At 39.5% G+C, this 13,536-nt stretch overlaps 1 protein-coding gene across 1 annotated transcript; it reads left to right on the top strand.

Annotated features, from left to right (window-relative positions):
- Positions 1 to 4,731: 4,731 nt before the first annotated feature.
- LOC138980419 (uncharacterized) lies at positions 4,732 to 13,071 on the top strand. The gene is made up of 19 exons (XM_070353288.1): positions 4,732 to 5,247; positions 5,441 to 5,512; positions 5,658 to 5,786; positions 5,897 to 5,968; positions 6,112 to 6,240; positions 6,445 to 6,501; positions 6,747 to 6,791; positions 7,092 to 7,127; positions 7,386 to 7,508; positions 7,720 to 8,023; positions 8,330 to 8,536; positions 9,114 to 9,189; positions 9,584 to 9,607; positions 9,889 to 10,113; positions 10,484 to 10,554; positions 10,688 to 10,792; positions 10,943 to 11,154; positions 11,523 to 11,687; positions 11,890 to 13,071. The coding sequence occupies exons 1-19, from the start codon at positions 4,925 to 4,927 to the stop codon at positions 12,137 to 12,139; spliced, it is 2,625 nt and encodes an 874-aa protein (XP_070209389.1). The 5' UTR covers positions 4,732 to 4,924; the 3' UTR covers positions 12,140 to 13,071.
- The last annotated feature ends 465 nt before the right edge of the window (positions 13,072 to 13,536 follow it).

Genomic DNA, 13,536 nt, shown 5'->3' with positions numbered 1-13,536 from the left:
TTTTTTGAGAATGTTTTCCAGACGGAGAATGCTTGCATGTATCTCGTACAGGACTCAGAGGGATCTGTGATGACTGACAGTCTGGCCTATTCGAGAACGACTACAACTATGAATGTTTGAACATGTGTGATAAAGAAGACAAATACTGATTGTTTCTGTTGTGCACTAAACATTGTTTGTGTTGTGCAATAAAAGAAAAAAGGTATGAATTATACTGTTCAGTGTTTTAGATTGCCATGTATATATTTTAAATTGTATACATATTGTGCACGAGCGCGCATATACTCACACGAATACACACACACACACACACACACACACACACACACACACACACACGCATGCGCGCACACTCACTCACACACACACACACACACACACACACACACACATACATACATACACACATTCACGGAAACCAACCCTATTCCAAATCGTTCTGCCATTGACACACACGAACCCCACTTTGATGCACATCTCCCACAATGGTTATAATTATAAACGCCATAGATGTCAAGATCCCAAGTGTCAGAGTGGAGGTGCTCAAAATGTCTTATACCCCTTCCTCCGTTTTTCTGGGCCTCAGAATTTGTAACATCAGTTTTCTTTGTCTCTCATCTTGCACTTTAGTCTTTAGTCTTTTAATGTTCATATGTGTGTGAGTGTGTGTGTGTGTGGGGGGGGGTGTATGTGTGTGTGGGGAGGTTTGTGCATATGTGTTCGTGCGTGCCTGCGTGCGTGCCTGCGTGAGATCGTGCGTGGTTAGGTTTGCGTTTATAAACCTGAGTACATGTGTATGTGTAACTATTACCCAGTATTGACGGACTGTGTGATGATATCTTCTGCTATGGTCTGTTGAGACAGTGATATCAAAATTGAGACCGGAAGTCGAGATTTTGATATCACTGTCGAAACAGACCAATAGCAGAAGATATCATCACACAGTCAGTCAATGTTAGATATATTGCTAATTCTCTGGACATTTTGTATTTACTGTAAAGAAATTACAAAAGTATTTGTCTCAGTTTTTGGCTGTTCCATATCCCTCCCTCTGATTATTATTTCTTTTTGTTCACTCTTTTCTTGTACTTTTCAGTATTTCAAAATGTCTTTTCTTTCAAAAAGTCTTTAGTCACTTGCTCAATTAAATTCTGGGATAATTACATTTTCATATATATTTGTTTGTTTTTAAATTTAGGTGTTTTTGTTTTTGAAGTGGGGAAGCAATAAAGAGGTCGTCGATATCAAAACTGATATCGACGGAAATGTCGTCGATATCACTTTTGCACTGAGCTCAGTTTTGCCCAATTGACCAATGGAAATCCACGTAACATATGAAATAGCAATATTTTTGATTGTCACATAGATATGTGTATTTGAGCTTGAGCGCGCGTGTATGTACATGTTGATGAAATGATTAAAACATTTAGAAAAGGTTCCGACAAACAAACAAAACCGAACAAAGCAATGAAAAGACACACATAAAGCCAAACAAGAAAGAACTCATCTTATCTGCAGCGTAGAAGAGGGAGAGAAGCATTTAACATAACATTGTAAGTATACTGTCGACTGCGGTGGTCTGCCTGCCGCAATGACATTCCCATTGAGAAAAGCGAACGTGCCCGACATTTTGATCCAGGCCACGATCAAACGTTTCCCTTGTTTTTAACGCTGACGGTTTGAACAACGATTAGAGTACTTCGCCAGTACCTACGGAGAGTATTTGCACAAACTGTTAATGAGATGTTGTGATTCAGGAACGGGCGCATGCACACACGCAAGCACACACAGATACGCAATCACGCGCACAAGCATACATACACACGCGCGCGCGCAAGCAGGCACACATACACGCACACACACACGGACGCAAACGCAAGTACACTCGCACGCACGCACGTTCGCACACACGGACGCACGCAAGTACGCACGCACACATGCACGCAAGTACGCATGCACACACCCACGCACGTACGCACGTACGCAAGCACGCACGCACACACACACACAGGCATACACACACACACACATACACACACACATACACACACACACACACATTAATACCTTCTCTGATGCTCTTATAAGTATAAGTCTAGACACCACCATTGCAATTTACAAGATGATTTCAACGGGTATGAACGCATCTTTAACCCACACCTCCCACTAGCCAAAAATAACCTGTCTAATGTAGATGTCTCACTACCTTTAATTGTACGGCGACCTGTGGTTCAGAGCCCGTGTATGCATTGTGTGTCGCGCTGATTCAAGGCACTGGTGTCGATCCCACATATCCATGAAAAGGTAAGTGGCGTATACGTTCTGCTTATTTCTGCATGATGGAAGAAAGAGCGATAAAATGACAAGGCTTTTTTTTTATTCAAATATTTTATACTGCATTGACATAAAGTAGACATCGTGTGTTCACCAGTAATTTGAAAATGTTATCGATGAAATTGGACTTCACCAAAAATGAAATACTGAAATGGTTACGTTACACAAACCGGTTAGTCTTTCCTTTGACAAATTGACAAAAAACTGACGTCACTTTTTGTTCCTCAAAATTCCCAAACCGTTTTGTTTTACTCAAACTTCGTATGCCATGCTGTGTATTTTCGTGTTTCTATAACCCACCGAACTCTGTCGTGGATTACAGGATATTTTCCGTGCGCACTTAGTCTTGCATGGGCTTGCGTGCACACACAGAGGGGGATAAGGCATTAGCAGGTCTGCACATAAGTTGACCTGGGAGATCGGAAAAATCTCCACCCTTAACCCACCAGGCGGCAGCAGCCAGGATTTGAACCCATGACTTTCCGATTAGGAGGCCGATGTCTTATCCACTTGGCCATTGCGCCCGTCATGTACAAAATGGCTTCCACTTAAAATTGGCAGGCGCCTTAGGCCTTGCGGGTGACGTTGTAATAGACTATAATCTTGAATGATTCGCTGTCTCTTATCGGTATGATCGTGTCACATTTACGACTAATTATAACCGAGTATTATTTAGTACACGTGTTTTCTATCATTTTTCTTTCGTGGTGTGTGTGTGTGTGTGTGTGTGTGTGTGTGTGTGTGTGTGTGTGTGTGTGTGTGTGTGTGTGTGTGAATGCGTGTGTGTGTGAATGCGTGTGTGTGTGTGTGTGTGTGTGTGTGTGTGAATGCGTGTGTGTGTGTGTGTGTGTGTGTGTGTGTGTTTGTGAATGCGTGTGTGTGTGTGTGTGTGTGTGTGTGTGTGTGGTTGTTGTTGTTGTTGTCGCTGGTTATTTTCTTAGGGGTGCATGCAAATAATGTAATTCAGTTAAGTGTATTTTACTTGCACTTTATCAAACTTATAAGTTGTTGAAATGACAATTCCTGGGCCGTCACAAGGTGCTGGGTAACCTAGTTTCTTTCCAGATGTTATCATATAACGGCCAAGTTTACTTCATTGACACAAATCACACATCCAGGTTTGGCATCCTATTAGCTTACTTAAATCAACATCAGATAAATATCTCAGTATTCTGTTAATTGTGGCAAATAGTAGTTTTTGTTAGGGTTATTGAGTTCAAATCCACAAACGCAAAGCAGCATATTAATACATATTTTCAACATATCATGTTTGAGTGCTTTTAAAACCATTTAAAAATAACAACACACTCTCGTCACAGATGAAGCCCCAAAAGATCCTGTAATCCATGTCAGAGTTCGGTGGGTTATAGAAACACGAAAATACCCAGCATGCCTCCCCCGAAATCGGCGTATGCTGCCTGAATGGCGGGGTAAAAACGGTCATACACGTAAAAATCCACTCGTGTTAAAACATGAGTGAACGTGGGAGTTTCAGCCCATGAACAAAGAAGAAGAAGAAGCCCCATGACTTCTCTTTTCATTTGACTCCGCCACCCCCTTTACATCTGTTCCATCTTCTTCAGCGTTGTGCCTGATTACATATTAATCCCTTTAAGTGATGCGATGTATGCATGAATAGACTGCGCCTCGCGGCCAAGCTACTGAATCGAGTGACTTGTTTAATGGAGTTGTCACGACTTCCCCTTGTTTAGCCTATTGTGAGAGGGAGAGATAACCTAGCTGTACTTGGTAACCACATTTGGATCTTATGCAAGCTTCATGTACCTTGTTCTTTGACGAAATTTCATGTTTACAGTATTGTTGCCTTCCGCCTGTGTCATTGTGCTCTTTTTTTCATTTTTTATTTTTGTTTCATTTTTTTTAAAGATGTTTGAAATGTTTCCCCCACACCATTGTCACTTTGCTCCAAATGCGTCTTTTGTTACTTAGATTATAATATCGTATTCTATGCCATGCTTGATTTTGGCCGTGTTGTATACATGTGCTAAGTAAGCTAAGTGATTAGGAAATAATTATTATGAATATTTGTACTACAACACAGGTATAATCTGAATAATGCGCAGCAGATGATGGCCACATATCACCTGTCAAAACTTCTACTAAGAAATGGACTTTAAAGATCCTTTGTCCAAAAAGTTAGAAAGTGACATCCGTTTAATCCTTCACAGTGACAAATTTCAAGCTGAAGCAAAAGGAAACTCAGGGATATTATGTACATAATCAATGGAAACTAATGAAGGTATCTAACACTAGTTCTAAACACTGTAACCACTGTAACCACTTTAGCACTTTTAATTTATTTTTTCTGTCTTCCAAACTTCTAATTCAACTTCATAAATGAGAAAAAAAGTGTTTTTTTCTTAAAGACTCCCATTGAGCTCAACCCATAGGTTTAAGGCTTTTTCAGCTGTTGCAGCGTATAAAAATTAGGTGTTCTACCAACTGGGGCTATTCAAATCTTTGTAGTTTGTCAGAAATCAATAATTGAAGATAGTTTCGAAATAAACCCATACCCTTCGCCGTGATATTTTTAGAACAGTCACGTGACAGTGTATAGCGAGGCGATTCTATGTTTAGAACATTTACCGGAAACGGATTTCCCCTACAAACAAAGATGGCTTCTCAAGATGTGAAAGATCGTCTTCGATCTATGCCTCCAAAAGTATGTTTGCCTCCTACTCCACCTGCTGTGCCTGTTGCCAGAGTTGCAAGCACGGCTTCGGCCAAGAAAAAAAAGAAAAAGCTGAGGGAGAAATTGAAAGTTTGTTTGACCAGCCAATTCGAACGATGGGGGGCCCTCCGAGGACAGGTGTTTGCCAAGACACCTCATTTGTTGAAACCTCACAACAGATCAAAAGCAGACACGGAACTTTCTAGAATCCTCATGGACGCGTAAGTATCGTTTAAATTCAATTCAAATTCCTCCTTTGTTCTTGTCATTTGCTTGTTTTGTTTTCTCTTTGAGTACCATGTTTTCAAATAATAATTTACAGTGACAGTGTGACGAACATTCGTTTCAAAACCAAAGTGTTGTTTCCAGTCAATCAGTGCTTTCTTGACTACTGTACTTCTTTTTCTGTTTTAGGTACGAACGAACTCAAGAGGCCGCATTGACTGACCCTCAACCAGGATGTTCTACTTGGGATATTGAAAGCAGGTCAGTGTCAATTGATACATTGTGAAAGTCAGCTTCACACAGAGCTCTGATGTACATTTACCAATTTGCTCAGCTGGGTGTAGTGAATGTAGGAACCGAATTTATTTCAAAGTGCATGGATTTTGTTTTTGTTCTTATTCAACAGAGCTGTGCAGAGACCAGACTTTGCTAAACAGCCTCCGCAGAAAACTTCCACCCCAGGGCAGCTCCTGCAGCAAGCAAAAGTCAGCACCACCCCCGACCTCTCCTCTGTCCCTAGTTCGTCCAAGCCGTGGTAAATGTATTTTGTAAACTGATAATTATAGATGAACATTCGTTTCATTTTTTTTTTCAGTCAATTAGCGCTGTATTGACTTCTGACTTATTTTTATGTTTTACTTTTAGCTATCAACAGATTCAAGAGGCCGCATTGACTGACCCTCAACCAGGATGTTCTACTTGGGATATTGAAAGCAGGTCAGTGTCAATTGATACATTGTGAAAGTCAGCTTTACACAGAGCTCTGATACATTTACCAATTTGCTCAGCTGGGTGTAGTGAATGTAGGAACCGAATTTATTTCAAAGTGCATGGATTTTGTTTTTGTTCTTATTCAACAGAGCTGTGCAGAGACCAGACTTTGCTAAACAGCCTCCGCAGAAAACTTCCACCCCAGGGCAGCTCCTGCAGCAAGCGAAAGTCAGCACCACCCCCGACCTCTCCTCTGTCCCTAGTTCGTCCAAGCCGTGGTAAATATATATATGTACTTTGTAAATTGATACTCATACTCATAGACCGTTTATTGACAGTAAATGGGGTTCACAAAAACTTAAAAAAGAAATGTTGGGAAGATTGGTTTCAGATTTTGTTCAGTTTGTCAGTTTGCTAGTTTCATGCATTTAAACACATTTTAATCAGGTGATGGTCAGAGTTGATTGTTTGACATTTTTCAGTACACCTTTATCAGGTGTGGAGCCATTCGAGGAGGAGCCAGAACTTGAGATTGAAAAGTGAGTGCATTTACTGAACATGGTGCAGTGTTGATTTTGGTTGGCTGGTTACACCGGTTGTATATTGTCTCCCTTGCACAAATAACTGTCTTGTTTAAATCAAAAACCGCTATCTATTTACAAAGTTCTAAATGCTAAACTTTAAATCGTCTCCACAAGTGCCAGTGGGTTCACATTATCGATTGATTCAAGGTGTGTTAAATAGTCAAATCATATTTATAAATAACTTTTTTTTTCAATTATAGGACTGATCAGCCTGCCAAAGAAGGGAAAGGGATGAGGTCAAAACGGTAAGCTTGTCATTGTTTGTTATCTGCATTTGAGTTGAGTTGGCAAACTGTCGGCCAGAGATCAACACCAGCCGGTTACCTCAGTTTACAATGACGGCAGTCATTAGTGTCTACTATTGTTGATTGTTGAGTTGGTTGCTGGTTTAGTTATACCAATTATTACTTCTTGTTTTTTCAAGATAATGAAATGTAATGTCAACAGAAACTGGATACTGTTGAGGGGTGTTTTGATTTACCCAGTACATCTAGTTCTTGTTTGCATGTTTTAATACATTATAATTACCATTTTTATGTTTACAGGCAGAACATTGACCGCTCCTTTGTCAACCCTCTCAAGTAAGTGTAGTATTATTAAAAAAGCTAATTTGTAAAGAACCATGTGAAAATAATAATGATGAAAAACAAGACACACACACAAACAATGAGAATATTCTGATAATAAAGGTCATTTGATGATTTTTTATGTTTTCGGAGATACATGTAGTAGTATTATAGATTGGCACTGCAGGCACATTTTTTCTTGTTTGTCAGTTGACAACTTACATTATTATTTTGAGTGATGCTAACTTTGTTTTCAATGTCTCTCTTGTGCAGCATCACTGTTGAATTCAGTGATTTAACCTGTGATGGTGATTTAGATGGTGATGACAGCGACTTTGATGTCGATGATATCGAGCTGGAATCTCAAGACGCCAGTTTTTTTCTCACCATGGATGTGTATGTTTTGCATTTCTTATTAATGTGTTGCTTTTGTAAGAATAAAACAAATTCTAATCTATTTCATTTGTATGTAATGTATACATGAATTTATACATTTATGTTGTAAAATGATTAAAATGGTTTCATTCTTCTAGGGAAGTCTAATCTACATCAGACTGTATTGCACACTGAATGTTATTATTATTTTTTATTTATTCCTATGTGTCAGGGATGAAAAGTATGCCAAGGAGGCAGACGAGGTGGCCTTTGAGGAGGTGGCGTACGGCCAGCAGGAGGACGAAGAGACAGGTGATGCTGACACTGCGGAGGAGGTGGAGTTAGGACCAGGCATCACCAGGATAGCCACAGCAGACCAGTGCCAGGACATTTGCAACAGCACACTGTGCCTAGCATTTGTCCACCAACTAAAGGCACTGGCTGCTGTGAGCATCAGGAAATGCTCCACTGCTGGGTGTGAGCATGTTCCTGCCGTGAAGGAGGGCTTCACAGGCTCAGCACTGTACCTCAGATGGGTGAGAACATTTTATTTTTTACTCACATGCGAAGCAAAAGTCAGTCTATGTACTCACCTGGTTCATCTGTCCGTCTGGCCGTTCATTCGTTAAAAACTAAAATGTTGAATTTATCTTGGACACTACTAAGTCTAACAGCACTAAATGTGGCATGATGGTTCAGATTTCAGAATGCACTTAGGCTTCATCAACTCATTATGTTTGTACATGTATATGTTCCTAGTAATCCTACTGACAGTGACACATTGAATTTTTATAAAGTCATTTGCATTTTTGTTTTTTTCAAATCTGATCTGTGAATTTCAGGAATGTGTGAAAGGCCATGTGAGCCACACATGGTGTGCCCAGCCCACCCTGCCCAACAAAATTCACTGTGGTGATTTTCTAGTCAGCACATGTATCCTCCTAAGTGGAAATAATTATGCCAAGCTGGCGTTGTGGGCGAAGGTGCTGAACCTGCCCTTTCCTGGTGCTACCTTCCACCAGGCTGTCCAGAAACATTATGTGGTGCAGGTAATTAAAAAACAGTTAAAAAATAATTTATAATGTGTGTGTATAAAATGGAAAGAAAATGGAATTTGGATATTGATAGTTGTGTTGTTTATGTTTGCCTGCCAGTTTGTGTTAATATCTATGCATGTTTGTTTTTACCTGTTTAAATATTGTAAAGCGCTATGAGTAGATTGTCTAGAAACGCGCTATATAAATGTCCATTATTATTATTATTATTATTATTGATCTCTATCTTTATCTCTAGCAAACTCAAAGCGCGGCAAAGGTTGCACTATACAGGCGCCCTACTCACGGCCCAACGGGGATTTGAACCCGGGTTGCTGTATCCCTGGGGAATCGTGTTCACCACAGAACCAACCGGCCACCCTAGTTACAAATGATGTTTAGAAACTAAAAGCAACCCATTCTCGTTATGTATTCAGATGTTTTGTAACAAGTATGGCATTTTTTGTTGTTGTCTAGAACAGTTGACATAGTCTAGTCTGTGAGGCAAAATTCTTGCTTTGTGTGTCCCTCAGTGACTGTCCCAACTCACAAGAATATAGATATATAACTTTGTTTTCCATTTATCATAAAGGCTGTGAAGGACACATGGAAGGACCACCAACGAGCCATCTTCGACTCATTGGCAGAGCAAAATTTGGTTGTTCTGGGTGAGTGTTTGTTGTTCTTTTGTGATTTATGTTTGACCCCTTTGTCACTGTTGTGCCATTTCAGAAATATAATGTATCCAATGCTGTAGACTTAACCCAACCCCACCCCCCACCCCCCCAACCCCACAATAATATTGAAATGAATGTCTAAAATCAACTTTATATTTTCTATTTTATTTCTCAAAAGCAAAACATGATGTGATGCAGGACATAATATTCAATTTTGGACATTGTATCAAGGCGTGCTTGCTTTTGAGAAATAGACTGAAAGAAAAAGTTACATTTTCATGTAACCCACTGAAATTGACTTCCTGTTGTCAAGTGACGGCAGAGCACTTTTTATTGAACATTTATTTTGTTATGTCATTCCATTTTTGTGTGTGTGTGTGTGCAGGAGATGGACGCAATGATTCACCAGGTCAGTACGATTATTGCAGACCTGCATTATTCAATGACCCAATATATACCATGTCCCCAATTTTACATAGTCATTGGAATATTAGAATGTGCTATTTACCATCATGTAGAATGATATAGTCTAGGCGCTTGAGTAATTGGCTTGCCTGTGTTCTCGTAACCATGTTAACAAACAACTGAGCTTAGAAAAGCCTTGCAATTTTGATGTCCGGTCAGAGAATATTGTTTGCAGGTTTCATCATAAATGGTTACTTTTTAATGGTGCATTGAATTTTCAAATAGGTCATTGCGCACAGTACTGCAGCTACACTCTTATGGAGGCTGAGACCACAAAGATTCTCTCTGTCCAGTGTGTGGACAAACGGGAAACACAGCGAAAATCCACGAACATGGAAAGGGTTGGATTTAAGAGGGCACTGGATGAGGTAGTGCTTGAAGGTGAACGGGTGGACACCACTGTTGATGAGGTCGTCACTGATGCCCATGTGGGAATAGCTGCAGATATGAGTATGTTCTGTTTCCTCTTTTCCCCCCTTTGTGTGTGTGTGTGTGATTAACAGTCAATTATATGTTAGCGGTAATTTATTATGCAACATTTATTATCTATACATACATCAGTCCCATCTGGATGGACAGTGCAGTGAGTTAGAATGCTTAATTTCAAGATAATATACCTCTTGCCCACTTTGGGGATACAGTTTAGAGTGTGTCACCATTATTGTCTCTTTAGCAGCTGTTGTTCATTGTATTATGTGTGCATTGCTAAGCCCTTTTCATTTAATTTGGGCTGGTCATTTTAGCAAACATTTTAAAAATGTATGCACCAAATATTTGATATTGCAAATGAATATATTTTGTTCTTTGTTTTGTCAAAAAGAGGCGATCGGAAAAAAACATTCCCTTGATGTGTGGCATGTTGCCAAAAATATTGGCAAGAAGCTAGCCAAGGTACGTATGTTGTAATTGTGTTATAGTTTGATACAATTTTGAAATATTGTGAATGCTTTATTGGTTTTCTCATGTTTTCTTTGGTTTGTTTGTGTGTGTATCTTTACATTTTACATTTGCATTTTCTTCTTAGATTGCTGCAGGCAGTAAAGGTCGCAAGCTGCAAAAGTGGATCCCTTCGATAGTGAACCACTTTTGGTTCTGCTGCCAGAAGGCTGACACCAAGACAAAGTTCATGGTAACCTGTTTGGTCATTGTCTTGTTTGGTTATTTGTACGGTTTCATTTACAAATAATAATAGCACGTCAATCACAATTATGCACTAATTTCAATAGTTTGAAAAAAATCAGGCATGTATAGTTTTCTGAATGTGTCTGTTCCATTCCAGGGTATGTGGCGAGGAGTTTTGCAACATGTTTGCAACATACATTCTTGGGATGCTGGTGCCTGGTGCTGCGACCATGAAGACCTGGGCGGGGAAAGGGAGGATGGGAGGGCCTGGCTTGATCCTCAGGAAGACCGTGCCCTAGTGAAACAGCTCGCCTCTGTGGTCTTAGACCAGACTCTGATCCAGAAAGCAGAGTTGGTCATCACAAACAGGTTAGAAGATTATTATTACTCACTATTGAGGGAGAAATCAGGGAACTGTTTACAGTGTGCATGAAAGGAGATTATGTGGGTGCAACAAGTATGAACTTGTTTGTGTGGTTTTGTAATTACTAATACTCGATGTAAAAATCAGGAGTTGTAGTGCTCATACTGATGTGTGCTGGCCAACATTATACAGTGGAACTCTGTTATAGTGAATATAAGAATTTCGCTGTAACAGGGTTGATTTATATCATACAGTGAGGTAAATAAACAAGAAAACCTATCGCTACAGTATCAGCAGAACATCACTGTAAAATATTTAATGATAAGCGTGTTCACTTCTACCATTATATATAATACTTTCTTTTTACATACAGGAGCACATGCCCCCTGGAGGTGTTTCACCAACATTTGTTGATGTATGCGGGCAAAAGGTTTGCGTACACACCTCCGGTTTATGAAGCCAGGATTCTGTTGGCAGCCATGGACCACAACACTCATGCTGGTCGACCCTTGGCGACTTCAAAGGATGGCAGAAAGAAGTAAGTACATGTATTGAAACACACTCAATGCAATGTTTTTGTTGTTTGTTTTTTTCACAGGCCAAACATGTAAATTCAGGCTTCAAGTTCTAGATGTATGATCATGTCCTTGGCATGTTTAGTTATATTATGACATTCAAGGCCATTACAAGGGTTAGTGTCAAGCATTTTAGTCATAATTGTTCTTGTTCTATGTTGATAGGTATCACAGATGCTTCAATAAGAAAACCGGCCGCTGGTCGGTATTCCCTGTGAAGGTCCCAAAGACCTACCACCACATTCCAGCCCTGAAGCTGCGAATCATGGAGATGAGACTACAAGACCCGTTGCCACTGCACAGGAAAAAACCTCTGGCACAAGAGGACCCAAGGAGACTGTCAACACACCTGGCAGCAACCTCCCCACCTCCAACTAGTGAACTTGTTGCACAGAAAAAATCTCGTTTTACCTGAATGACGGTAGCAGTTGAGCTGGTAGTAGCCCAAAAGGAGGCAGAACATAAGGAAAGAGTGTCAAGTGGGATAATTATTACCTCCCTTTTTGTCTGCGGTTCTGTTACAGTTGTTTTTGACATGTGGAGAGGTACAACAATATGACACCAGTGGACTTTTGAAAGGCCCTTTTCAAGACAGCAATGTTTGTATGTGTGGGTAACCAGTAAAAATGCATAGACCCGCATAGTTCTATGGCATGGCTGTGTTTAGTTTTTTAATTTAATCTGCTGCCTTATCATGGACCCTAAATTGCGCTATTTCACCAATATAGATGGGAGGCTCTTGTATACATTGGCGAATAATGATTTTAATAATAACTTTGAAAAATAGTAATAACTTTGTGATTATACATTGGCAGACTAAATTTGCAAGAAAAGCATTTATCAATAGTTTCCAAAGCTGTATCATTTTAGTTGAGACTGTGTTGTATGATTTTCACTTCAAATTGATATCAATTGCCTTAGACTACATTTTGCTTCACAGGCTAGATTCAGGCGGCATAGAATGGCTGCAGGCACAAGAAACTCACATTGCAACACATATTATAATTGAGCATGTTGGAATGTTCGGCTGAAAATGTACCTCCCATTATAATTAAAGGAATGTCAGCGACAACCCACCTCTCAATGCAGGGACTGAGGGAGTGGTTGTGACATGGTGATCATGTTTTTTTTTTCTTTTCTTGTTTAGTTGAAAATATTGCTTGTGTACAATAATTGTTTATTCATGATACTAATGTGTGTGCGAGAGAGACTGAGGGTTTGTACAACATGTGTTAGTATATTCTTATTATGTGTGGCTGCAAGCGTGACTTAGCATATCTGTTTAGTTGGCTTTTGTACATGTTTACCTGGAAACAATATGAGAATAATGGTGGTAACGATACTTGATATTTGTCTGTCTGTTCATTTGTTTTTATGAGTGCGTTGTGGTGTGGTAATTGTGCAACAGTATGTCTGCTGAAAGAAAAGAAAAAAACAAAAAACAAAGACAGAAACTGTTTGTTGTCTGCAGATAAAGGGATGTACACCACTTTGAAAATGACTAAAGACTATTGTGTGTTTGTTGTGTGATATAAATTTAAAAACAATAACATCATGTTTCTTTTTCTGAACCCATTACAAAAAGTGGAAGTGATTCAGATTCTGTATTCAGAATTACACAATTTCAAAATCTGACAGCATAATTTACATGATATGACATTGTGTCACTGCTGGCACATGAACTTGTTTTGTTGTTGGTCAAATATACATTTATTAAAATTAACTTGTGGAGTCATACTAGTACATACAAAGTAAATGAACACAAACTTGTACAAAACAAACAGCTCAGCTGAAGAAACCATTTTAACATAA

The sequence above is a fragment of the Littorina saxatilis genome, linkage group LG11, assembly GCF_037325665.1.
Source record: "Littorina saxatilis isolate snail1 linkage group LG11, US_GU_Lsax_2.0, whole genome shotgun sequence".
In the NCBI taxonomy this organism is placed as follows: domain Eukaryota; kingdom Metazoa; phylum Mollusca; class Gastropoda; order Littorinimorpha; family Littorinidae; genus Littorina; species Littorina saxatilis.
This window is presented reverse-complemented; position numbering and strand designations above follow the sequence as displayed.

Coding starts and splice junctions, on each gene's coding strand:
- LOC138980419 (XM_070353288.1), top strand. CDS start 4,925: ATGTTTAGAACATTTACCGGAAACGGATTTCCCCTACAAACAAAGATG. Junction 6,241..6,444: donor CCTAGTTCGTCCAAGCCGTG/GTAAATATATAT, acceptor GACATTTTTCAG/TACACCTTTATCAGGTGTGG. Junction 7,509..7,719: donor TTTTTTCTCACCATGGATGT/GTATGTTTTGCA, acceptor CCTATGTGTCAG/GGATGAAAAGTATGCCAAGG.